Source organism: Mustela nivalis (genome assembly GCF_964662115.1).
Source record: "Mustela nivalis genome assembly, contig: HAP1_SCAFFOLD_1356, whole genome shotgun sequence".
Classification (NCBI taxonomy): domain Eukaryota; kingdom Metazoa; phylum Chordata; class Mammalia; order Carnivora; family Mustelidae; genus Mustela; species Mustela nivalis.
The window spans coordinates 130108-155038 of NW_028135308.1; the positions used below are offsets into that span (position 1 = coordinate 130108).

Here is a 24931-nt window from a genome sequence, read left to right on the forward strand (position 1 = left end):
GACTGGCCAACATTTTTCCATAATTGTCAAAACCTAGGGGTCAAGTGTGAGGAAAAGTGTTGTCTTTCTTACCTGTTTTGTGTAGAGATACTTGAGCTTTTCTTCAAGTCCCTGATACACTCTCGTGGATGAATACTAGGACAAAAATCTGGAAGCAATAGGCAGGAAGCCGCTGTCAGGCCCTATCTCTGAAATGGAATCACGATGCAGCTGTCTTTTGACAGTTTTAAATTTGATCAGAAATACTTTATACAGACCTGCAGTTTGGGAGAAACTGACCTCTGTTAAGTATTTTATTGCAGAAAACTAGTATAATATCAAGGAGGAAATATAAGGTGATATGCTGAATATACCAGTTGTCACTTGCTAGGGATTCTGTGTCAGTAAAAAACGTCAGTACTGGACTATTTTTGTTAGTGCTGTCTCTCTCCATCCTCTTTAATTTGCCTTCCTCTTATATCTTTACTTTTACTGCTTCTTTCTGAATTTCATCTGTAAAGAAAGCACTAAGGAAAACTGTCTTGGAATCTATCACTATTGGAACACATTTCTACTATATGTATATTTCCTCCTAAGGTAACAGGCTACCCCATCTAAAATGTATTTCATATTTTGTTGTTTCTTGTGCTTAACTTCTTTGTACCTGTACCACAGTGACAGAGTTAGTGATGATGTTTAGCCAAGATTGAAAGCATTTTCTGGATTATCGGAAATTTTTACCTGATAACAGTTTTAATGTGACATGCTTTTGTACTTTTTCAGAAATTGGTAAACTATGGCTTAACAAGAATATGTGGCCAAATAGATTGACAAGTTTTTAACCATCTATGTATAAAAGATAACTCACTTTGTTTTCCCCCAAATGAATTCTGTTGATCTCTAACGATCAAATCCACTATTTTCAGGCTGGAGTGGATAACTCATCCTACATTTCGAATGTAGTATTTCTGAGTTTTTGAGCAGATTGTCAACAACTGCCTTTAATAGGTGAACTGTTTCTAATTCTATAAGAAATTAATAACATGAGTGGAAACAAAAAACCTCTAGAACCAATAGTGTGTTATTATACTGTGTATGATATATTTTCTATAAATTTTTATATATTTTATATATATATAATATATATATATTTTTTCTATAATTATCCCTTATCGATTCATAACTACAATAGAAGTGAATTAAGCCCTATTTAGTTGCAGAAAATTTATGTGACCTTTTAGTTTTTTTATAGGAACTTTTATACTGTAGGACATATTGGTAATCAGCAGAATTCTCTTTTTTTCCCCAATTAAAATACGATTGTTGCTTGTTTCACATTATTTTCTGACATTATTTCATCTATTCCTTTTATGCCTTTATTCAAATGGATATAGAAATACAGTAGTCCCCCAGGCAAATTCTAAGAAAAACAGATTCAAGGAAAGGTATTCTGTGAAATAACCTTCTAACTGTAATCGTGTCTTAAAACATCAACCTTAATCATAAAAATTGCATATGATGCATTGGTATTAGAGGCTCCCAAAATGACACCCAGGTTTGGTTATTCACTGGAGGACCTCGCACGTCTCAATATATTTGTACGCATGCCTGCGGTTATTACAGTGAAATGATACAAAGCAAAATCAGCAGAGAAAAGGTGCATGGAGTGAAGTCTAGAGGAAGCCAAGTGCAGGCTTCTAAGAATCCTCGGCCTATGGGTGTGCTTAATTCCTCCAGCATTAAATCACGACAACTCGTGTGAGATGTCGTCTGCCAATACAAGAATCTTATAGATACTCAGTGCCTGAAGTTTTCTTTAAGTGATAATCATGTAGGCATCTTCTCCCTAGCATATATCAAAATTATGGTTCCCGGAAGGAAATCAAATAGTAAATGCTTGATAAATCACCTGGTTTGTACCAACACTTAACAGTCTCAATGGATACCTTTTGTTTTTTTCCTTCACAGTAAATAGACCTTATTTTTTACAGCATTTTCAAGTCCATTGCAAAATATCGCAGAAAGTACAGAGAGTTTCCATTTACCGCATGTTCCTCTACACGCGTAGCCTTCTTGTTGTCAACATCCTGAACCACAGTGGTACATTGTTATATTTATATTAGCTCATCTTTATCATCCACAGTCCATAATTTACATCAGGGTTCATTCTTGGTGTTGTACATTCTATGGGTTTTAACAAATGTGTGATGACATGTATCTACCATGTGGTATCACATAGAATAGTTTCACTGCCTTAAAAGTTCTCTGTGCTGTGCCTGTTCCCCTTGTCACAACCCTTGTCTCCTAACTTAAAAAGTTTTACTTTTACCAGAATGTCATATAGTTGCAATCATACAGTGGATATCTTCTCGAATGTTTAAAAAATTAAAATTCCGAGGTAATTGAATATAGTGATTCAAGATAATCTTTGTCCTTTGTTATGTTCATCAGTGTAGGATCTGATGACATATGCCTTACAGACTGAAAAAGTGTGATTTCTACAGATGTTTGTCACATAGTGGGGAAGGTTGAGAACAATGACATCATATCCTGCTACCTAGCACTAATCTTTGGTACCATTCTGGTCTAAGAGGTGGATCCAGATAGACTCTCCAGCAATGAAAGTAGGTCGACTCAAGAGGTTATACTTTATAGAACCAGAATCACTAAAATCACTAAAAGCTTTCATACTTACCTTGCAATTGGAAATAAGGCCAGAGAGAGTCTGTTTGCTATGTTTTGCCATGCTGCAAAGTAGAGTGTCTGTAGACCAAACTTTGTGATGAGGTGTTTCACCCTAAACTTAACAGCCCCTGCTGGAGATCTGGAGAAGTTCTGTTGTGTTACAGCAAAATAATTATAGTCTCTTTTAACTGTACCTCATAGTGAAAGTCCTGAAGAATCCAGAAGAATCCTGACTTTGTCAGTCTATGAGGATGATTCTGCTAATGACACCATTTTCTGTTAGTCTCAAGGGTTTGGTTAAAATTGTGGTCATTATAAACATCCACTTGTAGGTATCAAATTCCAATAAATACCATTCTTTTCTTCCATTTGGTAAATGTAGAGGAGAAAGTAACATTTTTTATCGAGTTTACTGCCTACCAATAGTATAATTAATATTCACTCCAGTGTGGTTGCCAGGTTTGGTCCCGAAGAATACTTTTTAATACAACATCAGTCTCGCAATTTGAATATTCTGTATTTTTCTGTTGTTGATTTAAAATGTACTTTGCTTTTTTCTTTAGTGGCGAATAAGACTTCTGAAGAAGACTCTTTAAGCAGGTAGGATTTTTGTGGATTTTTTTTTTTAACAAATTCTGTGTTAACAAGGGAATGCAGAGAAAAGCATTTGTTGAGAGTCCTACTGTGTGTTAGGCACTATATTATGTGCTTGACATTTATTATTATATAGTCATTACAATAGCATCACAAAGTAGATGTGCTGTTACAGCCTATTTTTTTATTATTTAGTCAGCTGTGGTTCAGGAACATTGATTAATTGACCTATGATTCTATAGTTAAAGAGTAGCAGACCCAGAAACCGCCACTGCTGCTAACAAGAGCTTGAACACTGTGAATTTTTGGTCTTGGAGGGGGCCATGGTGCCCCCCCATGAGGCCTAAGAAACTAGTCAGTTACTCAGTTTGAAAATTCTTCAAATTTTCAAATGTGATGATGACTTTGTTTCTGCAACCACACCTTTGAATTAGAAGCCCAGAACAATACCAAAAGAGTTAATACTAGAAACAAGAAAACCTAAACTGAAGAATGTCCAGAAAGAAGATATCCCACTACAAGAGAAAACACCTAAAAAAGGATGGCTTTAGGTGACGAACTTTACCAGCGAGACTTAGAAGTGGCGCTAGCTTTATCAGTGAAGGAACTTCCAGGGGTCACCATTGATGTGGGAGAGGCTCGAGATACAAGCACCAAAAAATGTGGCAGCAGTGAAATTGGGATAATGACTAAGGCTCCCCATCTCTCCGATTGCAGTGTAGCCAGTGATGATTTAGATTGAGATAAGCTTACCGAGGGAGATGATGTGTGCGGTGCTCAAGGGAAAAGAAAAGCAGCATCAAAAGCTGTGGTACAGCAGAGGAAGAGTCTTTAGGAAGGCAGTCATGGCGGTAGTGCTGACGACTCTGAACCAACCCCCTGGTGGAGAGTCTGAGGATGAGTCTGATTTTAGGGAGAGTGAAGATGATGATGCAAACTTCACTGTGGGAGAAAATAAAGTGGAAGAAATTAAAAAGAAAGAAGTGAAAGTAAAATCCCCACTTGAAAAAAAGGAGAAGAAACCTCAATCCAAACATGATCCAAAGTCACTTTGGAAGTGACTTCAAGAGACTGTGCTCCAGTTGCCCTGAAATCAGAATCTCAGCCTTCACCAAAAAAGGCTTTATCAGTGAAGAGGCCACTCGGAAACCATTACAAATATGCAAACCTTCAGCTGGAAGCAGAAAACCTAAGTAGATGCCACCAGCGCTGTCTGGAAGTAGCAACAGCAGCAGCAACAGCAGCAGGAGCCCACTGGCAGGGGTGTCTGTTAAGTCTCCAAATCAGAGTCTCTGCTTTGGCTTGTCTAGATTAAAACAAGTGAAACCTTTGCATCCAAATGCTGCTAGTAGCTAAGTGTGGTAGTCAACAAAGGTTTGATTAAGAGAATAAGAGTTTTACAAGTGTGTTTATATTTGAATTGTGTTTCTGTTGAAGAAGTATCATAACATTTCTGCAAAGAAGACATCCAGATGGCCAACAGACACATGAAAAAGTGCTCCATATCACTCGGCATCGGGGAAATACAAATCAAAACCACAATGCGATATCACCTCACACCAGTCAGAATGGCTAAAATAAACAAGTCAGGAAATGATAGATGCTGGCGAGGATGCGGAGAAAGGGGAACACTCCTACACTGTTGGTGGGAATGCAAGCTGGTGCAGCCACTCTGGAAAACAGCATGGAGGTTCCTCAAAATGTTGAAAATAGAACTGCCCTATGACCCAGCAATTGCACTATTGGGTATTTACCCTAAAGATACAAACGTAGTGATCCAAAGGGGCACGTTCACCCGAATGTTTATAGCAGCAATGTCCACAATAGCCAAACTATGGAAAGAACCTAGATGTCCATCAACAGATGAATGGATCAAGAAGAAGTGGTATATATACACAATGGAATACTATGCAGCCATCAAAAGAAATGAAATCTTGCCATTTGCGACAACATGGATGGAACTAGAGCGTATCATGCTTAGCGAAATAAGTCAAGCAGAGAAAGACAACTATCATATGATCTCGCTGATATGAGGAAGTGGTGTTGCAACATGGGGGCTTAAGTGGGTAGGAGAAGAATCAATGAAACAAGATGGGATTGGGAGGGAGACAAACCATAAGTGACTCTTAATCTCACACAACAAACTGAGGGTTGCTGGGGGGGGGGGGTTGGGAGAAGGGGGTAGGATTATGGACATTGGGGAGGGTATGTGCTTTGGTGAGTGCTGTGAAGTGTGTAAACCTGGTGATTCACAGACCTGTACCCCTGGGGATAAAAATATATGTTTATAAAAAATAAAAAATTAAAAAAAATTAAAAAAATAAAAAAATAAAAAAGCAAACAAACAAAAAAGAAGTATCATAATATAAACAAATCATTTAATGTTAAAAAAAAAAAAAGAGTAGTAGACCCACGAATTGACTGTCAGCCTGCATGACTCCCACATCAATTCTTTTGTCCCTCAGCAGCACTGAGGTTAAGGAACAGATCCCAGTCAGATCAGCTCAGAAAGTCAGATTTAGTTATGTGTTTGCTGATTTAGAGTTTTCCTAAGAAACCAGGTTAGTCCAAGCATTTGTTCTATTATATTTGACAACTAGTGATAACTAGGGGTAATTAGTGCAGTGGCAACTAGTCTCTTGTTTTTACTGTCCAAGATTTTAGAATGGCTCTCATTACCTATGGCCATAGTACATAGCTTTTACATAAGCATGACCTAATCAGGCAAGTTCTTAGATAAAGAGATGTCTGCTCTCCTTGAGATGAATGCTTTTTCCAGAAGTGATGGATATGTAATCTAGGTGTAGGCCATGATACGTTAATTAATTTTATCATCTATTTAGAGGATATTTCTAAATGATTCCTGTTTACTGACTTCCCCGTCTAGTTTTCCCTTTAGACTAGTCCCTTGACCAGTTCCTTGAAGCCTTTTCTTTTTTTGTAGATTTTTTTCCTTTTCTCTCTTGACTTTTCTATAATCTTTTCTTGTATTTTTCTTTTTTCTTTCTTCTCTGCTTTTCTTGGTGTTTCTTTTATTCCATTAATTTTTTCCCTTTCTGCCAGCTAAGTATTCTCTGTTTTTCTGTAGACAAAATCAAAAGCACATAGAATTTCATGATTTTAGGGCATCTTAGAGATGAATTAATCAAAATACCCTCTGGTTCTACAACCTGTGTTTAACATCCTCACCAAGTGATTATTTAAATGGAGAATTTGAAATGCAGAAGAGACTAAAGTGACTTACTTGGATATGATAAGTGACAGAAATGATATTTACATTCAGGTTTTTTTCCTTTTTTCCTCATCTTAATAGGTGAATGTTTTAATAATAGAAAGATGGGGAGTGGGTCTAGTGAACACAGTGAAGGTGCGTAAGGAAGGAATTGGCAGGAGAGCTCGAGTTTCAAGAATAACGACACTGGGTTGGATGGGAATAAGAGTTTTAGAAAAGATGTCAGAATATTTGGGCTTATAAGTTAGATCAAGATGGCTTACAGAAATGAGGGACACACACACACAGAAAGGAATGAAGGATATGGGATATTGGGAGTTTAGAAAAGCACATTAAAATAGAGGGTTCAAGAGAGTCATGAGCAGTTTTTTTGTTGGTTGGTTGAATTGAATGAACTAGCATACTTCAGGTTTTCTGTTGAGAGGTATTAAAATCATTTGAGCCACAGGGAAGGCTTTTTACAGCATATAGGAATGCTGTACTACTACTACTTCCAGCCCAATCTTGGATTAGATCCTCTCGAGTAATGGGGGAATGGAGATTCTGAACCACACAGATATATGGCCCAAGGTAGGGGTCTCCTCACTCCACCTCTTTTTCTAATACTCTGATGTCCTTCCCATGTACTTGTACAGTTTGGTGGGCTAAGACTGGCTGTCAAATCAGTAACAGAGCTTCATTTGGGTAGTTGGTAACATGTCTACATTGCGATGATTACAAGGATGACTTTCAGTTTAGCAGGAAATGGCTTCTACTCTTGATCATTTGATGCTGTGCTTGTTTTGGGAATCTGCTTTCATAGGCTAAAGATTTAAAAGTTTGGAGGGTACCACTGAGCCCTGCACTTGTTGTAGGGCTATGCTGTACTTGTATCCCTGTGACTTACTGTAACTGGAATCCTGAACCTTCCATTCCCCTTTACCCATTTTGTCCATCTTCCCACCCCATTCTCTTCTGGTGATACAGAATTCTCTGTATTTCTGGGTCTGTTTCTGTTTATTTTTGCTTTTACTGCTCTTGCCTCAGGAGCAGTAAAAGCAAAGCAAACTGTGGGGACTACATCAAAATCAAAAGCTTTTACACAGTGAAGGGATCAGTCCACACAATGAAAAGGCAACCTATGGAATAGGAGCAGATATTTGCCAATGACATAGCCAATAAAGGGTTAGTATACAAATAAAAAGAACTGATAGAACTCAGCACCAAAAACACAACCCAATTTAAAAATTATCAGAAGACATGAACAGACATTTTTCCAAAGAAAACACACAATGACCAACAGGCACCTAAGAAGATTCTCAGCATCACTCAGCATCAGGGAAATGGAAATCAAAACTACAACGAGATAGCACTGCCTACCTGTCAGAATGGCTAAAATAAAAAACATAAATAACAATGTTGGCATGTATGTGGAGAAAAAGGTATCCCCTTGGATTATCGGTGCGAATGCAAACTAATGCAGCCACTGTGGAAACAGTATGGCGTTTCCTCCAAAAGGTAAAAACTGAACTACCCTACAATCCAGTAATCACACTATTGGGTATTTATGCCCCAAAATAGGAAAATACCAATTTGAATGGATACATGTACCCCTATGGTTACTACAGCATTAGTTATAATAGTCAGCCTGAGTGTCCATTGAGAGATGAATGGATAAAGAAGTGGCACATATATATACAATGGAATATTCAGCCATAGAAAAGAATGAAGTTTTGCCATTTCAGTGAAATAGAGGGAACTAGAGAGTATTGTGCTAAGTGGAGTTAAGTCAGAGAAAGACAAATACCATATGATTTTACTCATATGTGGAATTTAAGAAACAATAGAAATGAGCAAAGAAAAATAAAACAACAAAAAGCGAGAGACAGACAACGAAGAAACTGACTCTTAACCATAGTGAACAAGTTGATGGTTACCAGAGGGGAGATGGGTAGGGAAACAGGTGAAATAGGAGCTAAGGGTTAAGGAATGCACTTGTCGTGCTGAGCGCTGGGTGATGGAATTACCAAATCATTATATTGTATACATGAAACTAATACAGCACTGTGTGATACTGGAATTAAAATAAAAACTTAATAACAAAAACAGAGGCTAAAGTTCAATTACATCAAGAAACTTTATTCAATAAATAAATAGATGACCTTTCACTTGATTTTTCTTTTTCATTAACTTGTTTTTGTTGTATATTTTTGCTCTAAAGTATTTCTGTTAAACCTGGTGATGATAATGCTTCATGGCCTACATCAGATGATGAAGACTTAAGTTTCAATATGAAGGTAATATACTCTCTTGTGAAATTAATTTTTCTGCTCTGAATTTAGTTTTGTGTATTATTTTCTCTTAAAACTTAGCAGTGGCCTGCCTATCATCATTTTATGTTTGAAGTGGAAAGTTGGTCAGAACAAACCACTTTATAGAAATATGACAAGTTGAATTTTTTTTAACTCTGTTAAATATCAAAGTTAGAAAAAATGGGCTGGAAATATATAATGACAGGAAAATTATATTGGGAAAAGCTTTCCCATGATGGAGGAAATATGACATTTGGTCAAGGATAAGGATTCTTACTGTGAGTTTTAAATTATCTTATCATGACTTTTCTTTCTTTTCCTTTCTCTTTTTCTCTTTATCTCTCTTTCTCTTTTCTTCTAACATGACTTTTATAATACTCATTCCTAAATGAATCTTTAGTGGACCCAGTTATTTATTACAGCTAGTTTTTTCTTGGACATTTTTTATTTTGGTAGCATACAGTTTTATGAAAGGTTTTTGTTTTTTTTTTTTTTTTTTTTTTTGCTATTTCTTTCCCTTGTTCTACATTTAGACCAAAATAAGATTGGAAATTGTGGAAATTTAGAAATTTAAATTCTACTTAACACATTCTACTGTGTTTTCAAAATAATTCCATAAAGAGTTTAGTTAAAACTCTTTATCTAAGTGAAGAATACACGTTTTGCCTAAAAAAATAATTAACACTAGAAGCAGAGGCTTTTCATACCCATATGGTAAAATGTCTAATTTCAGAAATCTTTTATATTACAGTTTTTCAAAAATATCTACTCATAATCTTTGTATCAGATTCTAAGATTCAAACTTTTAGTCACTTTATATTTATTTAAATATTCATGATAAAGCTCCTGCATCATGGGACGCCTGGGTGGCTCAGTTGGTTAAGCAGCTGCTTTCAGCTCAGGTCATGATCCCAGCGTCCTGGGATCGAGTCCCACATCGGGCTCCTTGCTCTGCAGGGAGCCTGCTTCTCCCTCTGACTCTGCCTGCCACGCTGTCTGCCTGTGCTCGCTCTCGCCCTCTCTCTCTCTCTCTGACAAATAAATAAATAAAATCTTTAAAATAAAATAAAATAAAATAAAAAGCTCCTGCATCATTATAAGCTATTGGATTTTAGGAAACATAATTGTGCATCTCCTGGAACACCTAGAGTAAAAGCTTGCTTGAAGAATTAATTTTAATATTTTTTGAATGTGAATTAATGAGCAGACAGATGGAATTCTGTATAATGGAATGTTATATAAATAATGTAATGTGCATAATATGTCATAATTAAATATAAAAAATTTTTCAAATACATAATTTAAAAATTTATATTCCCTCTTCATGTTTAGGATTTATAAGTGCAAATGAATTATGTTGAGGAAATAAATGAGAAAGAAGGTTACAATCTATTTTTTACTATTCTTTAATTGTGAGCTTAGAATTTTAGATAGAGAGTCTTTTTTCTCCTGTATTTTTTTTTCCTGCTTTGTTGAAGATTATTTGACCATAGAGTCGAGGGTCCATATATGGACTCTATTCTGTTCCACTGGTCTATGTGTCTCTTTTTGTGCCAGTTCCATGTGTTCATCATCATTAGACATCAGAGAGATTCAAAGCAAAAACACATTGAGATACCACCTTCCACCAGTTAGAATGGCCAAAATCAAGAAGACAGTAAACAACAAGTGTTGGAGAAGATGTGGAGAAAGGGAAACTTCTTACAGTGTTGGTGGGAATGCAAGTTGGTGCAGCCACATTGGAAAACTGTGCTACCCAATGACCCTGCAGTTGCACTGCTGGATATTTACCCCAAAGATACAGATGTAGTGAACAGAAGGGCCATCTGTACCCCAATGTTCATAGCAGCAATGGCCACAGTCGCCAAACTGGGGAAAGAACCAAGATGCCCTTCAACGGTTGAATGGATAAAGAAGATGTGGTCCATATACAAGATGGAGTATTATGCCTCCATCAGAAAGGATGTGTACCCAACTTTTGTATGAACATGGATGGGACTAGAGGAGATTATTCTGCATGAAATAAATCAAGCAGAGAGAGTCAATTATCATATGGTTTCACTTACTTGTGGAGCATAAGAACTAACATGGAGGACATAGAGAGATGGAGAGGAGAAGGGAGTTGAGAGAAATTGGAAGGGGAGAAGAACCATGAGAGACTATGGACTCTGAAAAACAATTGGAGGGTTTTGTAGGGGCTGGCATGGGAGGTTGGTTGAGCTTGGTGGTGGGTTTTAAAGAGGGCACGTATTGCATGGAGCACTGGGTGTGGTGCATAAACAATGAATTTTGGAACACACGCATCTCTCATAATCCTAACCCCAGGAGAAAATGTAGGCTAGTAAATGGCAGAACTGAGATTTGAATCTACATTTGAATGATTCCAAAACCCATGTTCTTTGTGTAATGGTGCTCATTTGACAATGGTGAATATTATAATTATTTTACCAAATGTGTTATTTGTAATCCTTAATACTATTAATTTCTTTTCTAGAACACCTCAAAACCAAACTTAAGAAAATTAATGAATGCTTCTCAGCTTTTCAAGAAATGTAAGCTGTTTGAAGACTTGTTATGCACTGATTTTTGTCCATTCTTGTGTTAGTAACTTGAAATTACAGATATTTTCATATACTCTTTATTTTGTTTTTTTACTAAGTGGAAATAGAACTTGGCCTTCTATCACCAGGAGATAAAACTTTATCTGAGCATGATAATTCTGAAAACAAATGTGAAGATACAGTTGGTGTTTTGTCCAAACCATCTGCTGACATCTGTGACTCTTCTCCTCCTGCTTTGCCATCGCCTGATTCTATTCTAAAACCTCCTTTCACATCGTTAGGCCTTGGTCTTACAAAGGTAAGTTGTTTCATTTTAAACTTTTTCCCCGTTCATATTTTATCGTCTTGATCCTTCTAATGAAAAGAATCTTAGGAAGAAAGGGAAGTCCTCAAGATCATAAGAGAAAGCAGTGTCATACTGGAAGAGAGGTAGTTGGATTGAGATTTATAAAGTCTGGTGGGAGTGAACAGTTCTTAGGTATGCCATTATGGGAGGAAAGAATTACAGAGCAACTGGAAAGAACAGCTATAGATGGAATATGAAGATGAGGGAGGAGGTGAAGGGAAAGAATTCATTTAAGAAGGGCTAGATGACTGTAAAGCTTGCAGAGTTGAGAGAGATTATTATAAAAACACAATAGCAGTTGTGGGGCTACGGGACAGCAGATACTCTACATTATAAAATATGGTAGAAATTATTTTAAGTGCGAATTAAGAAAACGGAGTCAGGTAATTAAAAAAAATGCTCACTCATCTGAATGATTACAGCTTATTTCTATGAAGAAGTGGAAGAAAATTTTATTCTTTTAAGTTGATAAAGTGTGATATTGTATATGTAATTTAGCAAAACCTGTGTTTATAGATAATGCAAAGTGAAATCTGTTTTAGGCCTTAATCAGACTTATTATGAATTTTGAATTTTGGCCATTATCCTTTTTTTAAAAATTTTTTCAATTTATTTATTTTCAGAAAAACAGTATTCATTATTTTTTTTACCAACCCAGTGCTCTATGCAATCCGTGCCCTCTATAATACCCACCACCTGGTACCCCAACCTCCCACACCCCCCTGCCACTTTAATCCCTCAGATTGTTTTTCAGAGTCCATAGTCTCTCATGATTCACCTCCCCTTCCAATTTACCCCAACTCCCTTCTCCTCTCTAACACTCCTTGTCCTCCATGATATTTGTTATGCTCCACAAATAAGTGAAACCATATGATAATTGACTCTCTCTGCTTGATTTATTTCACTCAGCATAATCTCTTCCAGTCCTGTCCATGTTGCTACAAAAGTCGGGTATTCATCCTTTCTGATGGAGGCATAATACTCCATAATGTATATGGACCACAACTTCCTTATCCATTCATCCGTTGAAGGGCATCTTGGATTTTATTTATTTTTCTGTGTGTGTGAGAGAGAGTACAAGAGCAGGGGGAGGGGAAGTGGAGAAGCAGACTCCCTACTGAGTAGGGAGCCTGATGAAGGACTTGATCCCATGAGCCTGGGATCATGACCTTCATGAGCTGAGGGCAGATGCTTAACCAACTGAGCCAACCAGGTGCTCTTTCTTGTGGCTTCTAATTTATGTACTGTGTGGTGTAATCTTGGAAAGTTTTAGATCTTTTTGAGAATAAAGAGAGGAGAGAAGTAAACACCTTACGTAGTCTTTTCATTACTCAAAACTGAAATTTATGACTATGTAAGTGAGGTTCTTAATCTTTATCCATTATATGAAATAAATTTTAAGGTGCAACACTCTTAAAGAAAAAATATAATTTTTTAAAGATTTTATTTATTTATTTGACAGACAGAGATCACAAGTAGGCAGAGAGGCAGGCAGAGAGAGTAGCGGGGGGAAGCAGGCTCCCTGCTCAGCAGAGAGCCTGAAGTGGGGCTCAATCCCAGGACCCTGGGATCATGAGCTTAGTTGAAGGCATAGGCTTTAACCCACTAAGCCACCCAGGTGCCCCTAACATCTTGTTTTTTGATTCTGATTTATTTTTAATTGTATCTGCAATAGACACATGCACACAGATCAAATGAATAAACTAACAATTTATAGTTTTTTTCCTAATATGAACTAGTTGTCATTATAGAATCATAAGGAAGCAAAGGTTGCTAACAGAGTATACAGAATTATTTCTGGAAGATGATTTTTACTTTTTCAAATATCTCCAACAGTGGATACATTTTATATTATCAGGAAACGTTAGTATTCATAGCTCTTAGTTTTGGGGGGTTCTTTTTAAATTTAAAAAATTTTAAGTAATCTCTATACCCAGCATGGAGATCAAGAGTCACACTCTCTTCCCACTGAGCCAGCCAGGAGCTCCATAGTTGTTAAATTTATCATGTGAATTCTTTCATATCTGAAATCCAGAAATGCTGGTGATTTTTTTTTTATTTATTTATGTCCCTTTCTTCTTTCCTCATGTGAATATTGGGTCCTGCTTGATAATGACACATGTATTTGGAGACTTTAAAACCTTCAACTTGGATGATCATAATTATTATTATTTGTTAAAGATTTTATTTATTTATTTGACAGATGGAGATCACAGAGAAGCAGGCAGAGAGAGAGAGAGGAAGGGAACCATGCTCCCTGCCGAGCAGAGAGCCCGATGCGGGGCTCTATCCCAGGACCCTGAGACCATGACCTGAGCCAAAGGCAGAGGCTTAACCCACTGAACCACCCAGGCGCCCCGATCATGATTTTTTTTAATATTAGATTCTTTCTCTGGTCATTACCTACTGGTGAAATATGCTGTTCACAGTGGAATAAGAAAATGATGTGAATTTTAAAATAGAGTTTTATATTTTTCTCATATATCATAGTAGTACTTAAAAATGCCTCAGAATTTTAAAATCCTATTATTTCTTTTATATAATAGAAATCTTTTAAGATTAATTTTCAAAAATGAGTATTCCTACAAAATCTTGGTGTTTTGCAGTTAAATCTTTATTAATCTTTTTAATAAAATTTTATTTATTTATTTGACAGACAGAGATCACAAGTAGGCAGAGAGGCAGGCAGAGAGAGAGTGGAGGCAGGCTCTCTGCTGAGCAGAGAGCCCAATGCGAGGCTCGATCCCAGAACCCTGGGATCGTGACCTGAGCTGAAGGCAGAGGCTCAACCCACTGAGCTACCCAGGCACCCGATATTTATCTTTTTAACATCATGAGTAATGTCATTTTTCCTACTCCAAATGTATTTGTCTAGAAATTTCTTCATAAGTCTTCTGGGTGCTTCAGGATGTCTGGGTGGCTCAGTTAGTTAAGCATCTATCTTTGGTTCAAGTTTTGATCCCAGGGTGCTGGGATTGAGTCCTGCATTGGGCTTCTTGTTCAGCGGGTAGCCTGCTTCTCTCTCTGCCTGCCCCTCCCTCTACTTGTACTCCCTGTCTCCAACAAACAAATAAATAAAATCTTTAAAAAAAAAAAGGCTCTGGGGTGCTTCAAATTTGGTATGTCCCAGATTGAAGACATTGTTTCTGATGCTTTCTTCTTCCCTGGCTTTCTGTAATTTGCTCTGTCATTTGTTTTCCCCTTCCTAGTAGATAGCACCACTGAAACACTGAAGTAGGAAAAATCCTGGACTCCAAACTTCCCTGAAATTACTACATCCAGGGACACTTCTGTGGCTTGCTCGGTTAAGCATCTGACTGTTGGTGTTGCTCTGGTCATGATCTCAGGGTCCTGGTATGAAGCCCCTGGTCGGCCCCCATACTGAGTAGGGAGTCTACTTGAGGTTTCTCTGTGTTTCTCTTCCTCTGCCCCTCCACCTGCATGCACACCCTCTCCTTCTAAATATAAATAAATTAAATCTTTTAGAAAAAAACATCACATCTCTACCTTTGAATCCAATAATACATTATATGTTAATTAATTGAATTTAAATTAGAAAAAGGGGCACCTGGGTGGCTTAGTCAGTTAAGCATCTGCCTTCAGCTCAGGTCAGGATCTCAGGGCTCTGGGCTTGAGTCCCTCATTGGGCTCCTTGCTCAGCGAGGAGTCTGCTTCTCTCTCTGCCTGCTTCTCTTCCTGCTTGTGCTCTCTCTCTCTGACAAATAAATATAAAACCTTTAAAAAATATTAAAAAGCAAAAAAAGAAAAAATCACCACATTCAGTCACTCTCTCCATGCACTATTTTGTATCTGCTTCCCATTTTTCATATCTTAATATAATTCCCTCTCTCTCTGTCCTATAATTTGAAATCCTCTTCTGGCTTGGGTTCCTTTTTTTTTAATTCAAAGATTTTATTTATTTACTTGACAGACAGATCACAAGTAGGCAGAGCGAAGAAGAGAAAGCAGGCTCCTCGCTGAGCAGAAAGCCTGATGCGGGGTTCGATCACCCGCATCAGGGATCATGACCTGATGATCCCTGAGCCAAAGGCAGAGGCTTTAACCCACTGAGCCACCCAAGTGCCCCTTGGGTTCCTTTATGTTCATCTCTACATTGCTATGAGAGTGACCTTTCTAGAATATATTTGTGGTGATGTAACTCCTCTGCTTCTTTAGTGGATGCCCATTACCTGAAGGAGAAAGTTTATATTCCAGCATCACACTTGCCTTTTTTGTTTCAGTCCTGGTTTTCCAATTCTGTCTCTCTATCCCACTCCCAAAAATTGTGTTCCAGTTTTGCCACCTTCTGTAGCTATAGTCACTTACTGTGTTATTCCATACGTCATCCTTTTGCTCATTCTACCTTTTCTAGAATGCCCTTCACACTGTCTTTGTGTAGTCTCTCTCTCCAGATACAGCCCTACCTTTGCAGCATTTCCTGAGCTTCCCATATACAACTGTTTTCCCCTTTGTGCCTTCACTGTGCTTTATTCACTTCACCTGTAGAACTAGTAAATGATACTCTTCTGTTCTCGTTTTTGTCCATCTCTACCCCTACTAGGATACATGACAGTCTCTTTTATTTATATTTCCAGCTTCTCCCAGGATAGTGCCTATGACTTGATGGACGCATTTGTCTTTCTGAGTGAGTGGGTGAGCACGTGAATTGATATGATGTTTTCTGAAGTCGGGCTTTTGTTTTGTATTGTTTTTATAGGAAGGAGAGGAGCGGCCAGGGATTGGAACAAAGGACGATGGTATCACTGAAAGTGTTCCACAAGCACAAACAATTAATGACTGTTTGACTTCTGCTGACAGGGCAGGTAAAAATGATAGACATGGTAAGTTAGTGAACATCTCCACATTTTTTTCTAGGCCTAAATGCTAGTATAAGAAATATCACAGTATGTAGATCCAGTTATGTTCCCCCATTTCATTAAGATATTTTTCTTTTTCTTTTTGCTGTCTTTCTTTTTAAGTATACCAGCTTTTGGTTCCTGAAAATTCTTCAACCCTCTGAAAATCTTTACTGCTTTTACTTTTATTTTATTGAAGTATTCATGAAGGGGGCATAGGCTTGTATATACGTTTAAAATTCATAATACACGTTCTCATTAATGTATCTGTGACTGTATTTTATAGTTATGCTGTCAGCATTAGGATTTGCAGAACAAAATGAAGAATCACCTTGGGATTCTGAGGTACCGTTTTATTATTATTTTAAAATAAAAGCAAGGAGTGATTTTCAAACGTAAAAGGGATGCTTAGACTTTACACTCTCATCTCTGCATTTGCCTATAAAAACTATTTCCTTATACTTTTTACCTGTAATTGATAAAATATTTCTGTGCTAAATATAATAATCCAGCAAATATAGTTCTATTAATTTACAAACTTAACCTAATGAAAACTGTGTAGTAGTAGTATTGCAGAAAACGGAGGCTTAGACATGATTAGGAATTAGTTTGTGTTTTGAAATTAAGTTATCTAAATAACCAAAGAATTACTCCAGGCCAGCTTATGGCCAGATATATGATTCTGTGGTGTATATGGATGTGCAAAACTCCTAATGAGATCTATAAAGAGTTTAGATTTTAGTTTTTCACAAGTTGGAATTTGAAAAGATGATACCTGGGACTTGAAAGTGTATCTATCTATCTGTCTGTCTATCTATCTATCTGTATGTATGTATATGCATATGTGTGTATCTATGTAGTTGAGAGAGAGAGTTAGTGAGTGGGAGGGAGAGGGAGAATCTGAAGCAGACTCCAGTCTGAGCACAGAGCTCAACTGAACCATGGGGGGCCCCTGAAACTATTATATTTGGATTGTTAAGTAGATTTACAAGGAGCATTGTGATTATAATAAAAATTATAGTAATATAATGGTATTAGTGGTATTATTACCACTGGTTTAGTGGTGTTTTATTTATTTTTAAAAAGATTTTATTTATTTATTTGAGAGAGAGAGAGAGAGAGAAAGGGAGCATGAGTGGGGGAGGGGCAGAGGGCAAGGGAGAAGCAGGCTCTCCACTCCCCATTTCTGGGGCTCTATCCCAGAAATGCCTAGGCATCCCTGGTCTAGTGGTGCTTTCAATAGGTAAAAACTATTTCAGATAGTTAAAATAGTATGCCTTGAGTATCTTTGTGGCAGCCTTACTTACAGAAACGTAAGTGTAAGGTAACGATGACCTTTTCTAAGGTGACAGACTATGGAGGGAGCTTAAAAGGGCCTGATCTCTTAGGACAGGTAGGTGCTATACAGTACGGCAAGCACTGTGTTTGAAGTCAAAAGATACAGTGGCATCCAGATTCTGTCACTTGGTAGCTGTGGGATCCCAGAAAAACTTGTTTAACCTGTTTGAATGTCACAGACCTCATTCATAAAAATGGTTCTAATACCTACCTCTCAGGTATGTGTAATGAACAAGTATGGAAACACTTTGTAAACTGTTAAGGGCACTATAGAAACATGAGACAAAAATGATCACAGCAGTATTAGTGATTTACTAAATATCGAGGACCCTTTTTTGAAATGTGAAGATTTCTGAAGGGCAATAAAATAAATAGCAGTAGTGTTAAGAAAAGAAGGGGAAAGTTAGAATGGGCAGGTGGATTTCTAATTTGGGCTATGTTAAATTTCAGTGACATTGTGTTAGGTATACAGTTGACCCTTGAACAAGATGGGTTTGAATTGTTTGTCCACTTACACTCAGATTTTTTTGATACAGTACAGTACTGTTAATGTATTTTCCTCTTCCTTATGATTTTCTTCATAACCTCTTCTTTAGTTTATATTGTAGGAGTACAGTATATAATATATAGGACATACAAAATGTGTTAATTGACTTTACGTTATTGATAAGGTCAGCATTAGGTTATAATTTACTCTGACCTTCCGTGCTTAGTTTACAGAGTCAATATTCAAATGAGGATTAAGAAGTAGATGAGATCTACAGATCTAATGATCTCTACTCTAGAGATCTAAGGTCTTCTATTTAAATATTTTGGTTTTTAATATACACTTTTGCTATTTTTAAGTCTAATTGCTTTTGAAGTAGGAAGTTCAATAGGAGATGAGTAAAGTTTTGGGGGAATCCAAAGTTATATGTGAAGTTTGGACTGCACGGCTATCAATGCCCTTAACCCTTGCATTGTGCTAGGGTCAATACCTAGTATAGTGACTTGGTACTTGAGACCTCCTCAGTGAGCTTGTTGTTGTTACTTTTAGAGAAAAAGAAAGAGAGAGCATGTGAGAGGGGTGAGGAGGGGCAGAAGAAGAGAAACAGAAAGATTCCCAAGTAGGCTTTGTGCACATGATGGAGCCCAACATGGGGCTTAATCTCCCAACCCAGAGATCATGAACTGAACTGAAATCAACAGTCAGTTGCTTAACTGACTGAGCCATATAGGTGACTCCTCAGTGAGATTATTTTAGGTGTTTTGAACTTAAATATATTTGTTATTGAATACCAGCTATATACCAGGCTGTACAAGTTGAGGGGTTAGGCTGTAGTGGTTGATGCAGAAAAGTGAAGAATAACAACCCACTGTAAGTCACTGTTAGTGGTTCATATAAGAAAATAGGAATGTTAGGTTAGGGAACAGTGGGGGAGTTTGCAGTTAGAATGGGGATGAGAATACAAGCAGAATTTTGTTGGTCAGAAACAATCTCTCTGAGTGTGGCAAGAGCTGTCAAGTAAAGGATGAGAAGGACCAGTTGTGTGAAGGTCTTGGAGACCTTCTAGACATTCTAGACAGACAGAACCGTGGATCACACCTGTTCATCATTTCACTCTAATGTCTTGGAATGACCAGGAAGCAGGAAGATCCACCCCATTGTCATAACCATTGGTATTATTGTTGTTTGTAGAAAAGAAAATGGGTATACTAAAATAAGTGCCTGGTACCTTTTAGGTAATTAATAAATAAATGTTCTTATTATTCCCTTATGAAAGCTTATTATACTTTTTGGAGAGTTTCATACCTATATCTAAAACTTTTTACTATTATTTAAACATAATTTCATGAAAAGTTTTTCTTCCTACTTTGGCATTGCATTTAACCATTATCCTGTCAATAAAGTTTCCAAGCCTTTGTTTATACAAATGAAGCAGCAGTTACCACACTGTATTCTTTATACTCAACATGATCTACTCCAAGGTTTCTTATGTCAGGTGTCCTATTTTTACATGGAAAAAGGTTCTGCTGTTCGGAACAGCTTAAATTTGTAGCAAATATACTTACTAAAGAATTTATTTAAATACATATTTTTAATATCCTTTAATTTGGTGGGGAATGCAAAGGAGAGTTAGGTGTTTTGTTAGTTTCTGTGGAAATGTACATATAAGTCAGTGTTCTGTCCAAGAAAATATTTACTCTAGCATTTGATGCTCAGTTTACAGCCGGTGGCCAAATGAAGATTAAACATTATATTTAATTTAGAAAGCATATATGAGTTTTTAAAATGTTTTGGTTTTCAGTATATGCTTTTCTTATTTGTGAGTCTGATTACTATGAACGTAGGAAGTTCAGATATTTTCTTAGAAAAGGATTAGGAAATCTTTATGCAACTCATTTTTGTTGTTCATTTTAACAGAGTAATTCTGAGAATCTCCCAGAGACATACCTTGATCATTTATCTGGGCATGCAGATCAGAAAGGGGAAAGTACATTAAATGAGCAAGTAGAAGGTAAGACTTGTATTTTATTAAAAAGTCATTTGATAAAATATTGGTGTAAAATGGGAGCACTGACATATTTCAATATCCAAAGAAAATCATCTATTGAATTAGAGATAAAGAGAAAGATTGAAAAGGTGATAAGTTGAAGTCTTATCAGGTGTCAGTGTCGGTAACACATGAAATTGAGGGTGCCACAAAGGAGCTTACTTAGTGGTTCCATGTCAAGGTACTCTAAGACCAAAGGAATGCCAGGAAATAAGTGGAAAGGATAAAAAGGGTGACTGACGAGAAAGTCAAGAATACGGGGAGTAAATGAAGGACAATAAGCAGCTGTCAGAGTGGAAGGTGGTAAAGTAGAACAATTCTTTTTTTTTTATTTTCTTTTTAAAATTTTTTTTATTTTTTATTAACATATAATATGTTCTTAGCTACAGGGGTACAGGTCTGTGAATCTCCAGGTTTACACACTGCACAGCTTTGGCCAAAGCACATATTCTCCCCAATGTCCATAACCCCACCAAAATAATTCTTTTAAATGAGGAGCAGACTATTTGAAATGCAGGAATAATATCAGGTGAGCTTCCAGTACCAAAACCTGTCAGAGTAGGATACCGAAATTTTCCTGCTCTTACTGCTTTCCTCATGGTTGGGAAGACATTCAGGACTGCCCTAGTTGATGATGCAGAGCGATGTTCTAGTCACCAATAAGTGTGTGTATCTTAATGGCATAAAAATGGTGGTACTTCATAAATAGTATCATTGAGTGCAAAGTAAGAGTATTGGAAGGAAGAAGGGAGGAGGGTCAGTTCGGGGGAAATCAAGGAAACTTTAGCCATGATAAGAAGTCCATTAGAAAGCTTACGACTTTTAAGACATTTCCAGTTTCGAAGAATTGATAGTGATGCACATAAGGCTTGCTTCTAGAAGGTGAAGTTAAGGTAAAGGAATGTGGTAGCAGATACAGTATGGACTAGAATTTCTCCAACTTTAGTAATCAGAGACCTTGCTAAAAATGCAGATTGTGAGCAGCAGGTCTGGGATTCTGCATTCTGACCTCTCAGGTGATGCCAGTGTCTGTGGTCCCTGTATCATGTGCTCTGTAGCAAGGGGTTTCTGCAGAAAAGTCTGGAAGGGCCAGTGGATAGTTCAAGACACCATGGGATCAAGGAAAAGCATTATTTTGTTTTTATTTGTGAGCATGTTTTTAGCTAGGGGGGAGCAAGGAGATGCAGAAAGAGAGGTAATAGATGTGAGATACTAGTGCTGAATAAAGAGGAAAGAAGTGGTGAAGATAAACCCTAAAAGCAGAACAATCAAGACCATAGATCCAGAAATAACTCTGTTTTAAAGATTTATTTTAGGGAGAGAGAATGAGAGAGACAGTGAGTGATTAGGGGGACGGGCAAAGGGAGAGGGAGAGAGATGCCTCAAACAGGTTCACTTCTGAGACTAGAGCCCGATGCGGGGCTCAATCCCAAGATGGTGCCATCATGACTTGAGCCAAAATCAACAGCTGGATGACCAATTCGCTGCTCCACCCAGGCGCCCCCTGAATTACTTTACTTAATGGCTTATAAAACAGTGGTACTTCCTAAGTAGTATCATTGAGTGCAAAGTAAGAGAATTGGAAGGAGAAAGAGAGCAGGGTCAGTTCGTGGGGATCAGGGAAGCTTAGAAAGTTAATGACTTTTAATACATTTCCAGTTTTGAAGAATTGATAGTGACGAACATGAGGCTTGCTCTAGAAGTTGAAGTTAAGGTAACAGAATGTGGCAGTGACTCAGTATGGGCCAGAATTTCTCCAATTTTACTGAATCCTCGGAGACCTTATTAAAAATGCACATGGTCAGGGGCGCGTGTGTGGCTCAGTGGCTTAATCCTCTGCCTTGGGCTCAGGTCATAATCTCAGGATCCTGGGATTGAGCCCCACATCTGGCTCTCTGCTCCACAGGGAGCCTGCTTCCACCTCTCTCTCTGCCTGCCTTTCTGACTACTTGAGATCTCTGTCTGTCAAATAAATAAATAAAATCTTTCAAAAAATAATGAACAGTATGACCACAGGTCTGGGATCCTGCATTCTGACCTGTCAGGTGATGCAAATGCCAGTGGTCCTTGGGCCATGTGCTGCATCGCAAGGGTGTAGACTACCACCTACAGACACCTGGAAAGGCCCTGGATACTTCAAAGCACCACAGGATGAAGGAAATCATTATTTTCTTTTTATTTGTAAGCATGTTTTCAGCTTGAGAGGAGCAAGGGGATGTAGAAGGAGTTGTCATAAATGTAAAATATCAGTGCTAAATAAGGAGGAGAGAAATGGTGGAAGTAATCCATAATAAAAGGGGTGTAAAAGCAGAAAAATCAATACCATAGTTCCAGCAGTAACTCTGTTGTAAGGATTTCTGTATTTATTCTATGGAGAGAGAATGAGAAAGGCAGAGAGTGATCAGGGGAGGGGCAATGAGAAGGGTAGGGATTCCTCAAGGAGACTGGCTTCCAAGCCTGGAGGCAGATGTGCGACTCTATTCAGGGACCTTTCGATCATGATGGGAGCTGAAATCAAGAGCCGGATGTGCAATCTGAGGCTCAATTCACGTGTCCTCAGAAACTACTTTTTTTTTCTTTTTTTCAGAAATTATTTTTGAGGAAGGGGACAGTGATGGGAAAAGGGAAAAAGAAAGGCACGTTAGCTGAGAAGTTTTGGAGTTGAGCAGGAAACTCCAGAGAATTCACTTGTGATGGCCTCAGGGTATTTGCACTAGAACAGATTTAATCACAGCAGCACCACAAAGAATACTGAAAGCAGATGGAGTGCTAGACATGGGGTAAATCATAGCCACATATTCATCCTCCTCAGGTCTATTGGACATCAAAGATAGAGGTTATGTTGGTATTTATTATTCATTGCGATTTGGAAGCTATGGCTTTTTTTCTGTAAAGATATTTAATTTTTTGATAGGATAGCTGTTTCCAAAAAACCTTGAAAGACTGATATGATCTACCAAACCAAACTCCTTTTGGAAACTATAGAATTACAGGATTATTCCCTAAATGTTAAAATTTTTATTATCAGTAAGTGTGACACTAATTCTGAATACCTATTTTTTAAATTTTAATAAATAGAATATTTTTTAAGAAAAGAATTAGGAGAAAATAATTTCTTTTAGGCTTTTTTTAGCATTCACTTGAGAGTGGGTGGCAGGATTATATTTAGATGTTTGTGCCCAGCTGGGAATACTAGGTAGAGGTCTAAAGATTGCTTATTGAAAATAAAGTTTCTTAGCCTTATATTTATAGCTTTAAATTTACAAGTATTGGTCAAATTATATTCAATGTTACTAGAAAAAGCATCTTCCCAAGCCAAATATTAAAATATTTCCTATATTCTCTACAACTTTATTTAGAGTTGGCTTTCCCAGCAATAATGGGAATCACTGAGAATTTAGTATACAGTACCATCTTCTCAACTATGTACGCATTGTCTATCTCCTTGTTTTATTATTTTTATTTTTTTTTTTTAGAGAGCAAGAAATTGGGGAGGCAGGGAGGGAAGGAAGAAAGAGAGGGAGTGAGAGAACCCTAAGCAGCAGGCTTCATGCTTATCATGAGGTCTGATGCGGGGCTCGATCTCATGACCCTGAGATCATGACCTGAGCTGACATCCAGAGTCAGACACTTAACTCACTGAGCCACCCAGATGCCCCTTTATTATTGTTGTTGTTGTTGTTGTTATTATTTTTAATTATTTTATTGATTTGAAAGAGATTGAGAGAAAAAGTGGGAGAAGCAGACTCCTCACTGACGTGTGAGCCCGATGCAGGACTCCATCCCAGGACCCAGTCATGCCCTGAGCTGAAAGCAGCCGTTTAACTGACTGAGCCACCCAGGCACCCCCCTTCATTAATTTTGATGAATAGGTGGAATATTGGTTTTCAGGAGTACTATATCATTTAAAAATAATATTCTCCTGATATTCTCCTATTGATTAACCATATCTAATTTGTGCTCTACTTAATGTACCAGTTAACTCAGGGCCTTTCATCAGTCATATGATCAGATTGGTACTAATAAATTGTACAGTATTTTTTTCACCCCTGTAGTTTTATGTTCTTTCTTTACTTGTAGAACTAACACTATATTTTCAAAAGATTTTCAATTATCTCCTAGAGTAGTGAATACAGACAATAAATTCAAACTTATTTACTTATACAAGTGACATGCTCCTGTTACTTCCTCATGAGCTTTGTGGATCCAAGAAGCAGGACTTTTAAAACAAAGCACCTACAGGAAGATATGGAACAGAAAAACTATAAAATAAATACATGCAACTTAAAACAGTTCATGTAGAATAATTCCCACTTGATGCCTTTTGTAAAGTAATGAGCAGAGTTGGTTGCTAGGGACCCAAGATTGTTTGTTTATTCATTTAATATAGATTTATTCTGTACTGGCTCTGATAATTTTATAGCCTCAATATTTCTAGAACGATTCTGTCAGTTCAGGTGTGCTTCATCTTTATTTTGCATCAGTGCTTTCTTATTCATCTCCCATCATTTATTA

The 24931-nt window shown here is 37.4% G+C and overlaps 1 protein-coding gene and 1 pseudogene across 3 annotated transcripts in view; both read left to right on the plus strand.

Annotated features, from left to right (window-relative positions):
- LOC309857834 (ankyrin repeat domain-containing protein 26-like) overlaps positions 1–16958 on the plus strand; it is a 33580-nt gene extending 16622 nt beyond the window's left edge. Inside the window, exons 7-12 of one of the 2 annotated variants that reach the window (XM_082750589.1) lie at positions 3228–3264; positions 8691–8766; positions 11276–11333; positions 11441–11640; positions 16406–16529; positions 16831–16958. In XM_082750589.1, coding sequence (XP_082606715.1) covers positions 3228–3264; positions 8691–8766; positions 11276–11333; positions 11441–11640; positions 16406–16529; positions 16831–16943 — 608 coding nt within the window. In that variant the 3' untranslated portion in view covers positions 16944–16958. The remainder of the gene's footprint in view (positions 1–3227; positions 3265–8690; positions 8767–11275; positions 11334–11440; positions 11641–16405; positions 16530–16830) is intronic. The other variant, XM_082750590.1, reaches the window with a different exon arrangement.
- Positions 3316–4703, plus strand: LOC309857835 (RAD51-associated protein 1 pseudogene; annotated as a pseudogene). The gene is made up of 2 exons: positions 3316–3340; positions 3607–4703. The product of its transcript is annotated as an RAD51-associated protein 1 pseudogene (transcript).
- Positions 16959–24931: the final 7973 nt, after the last annotated feature.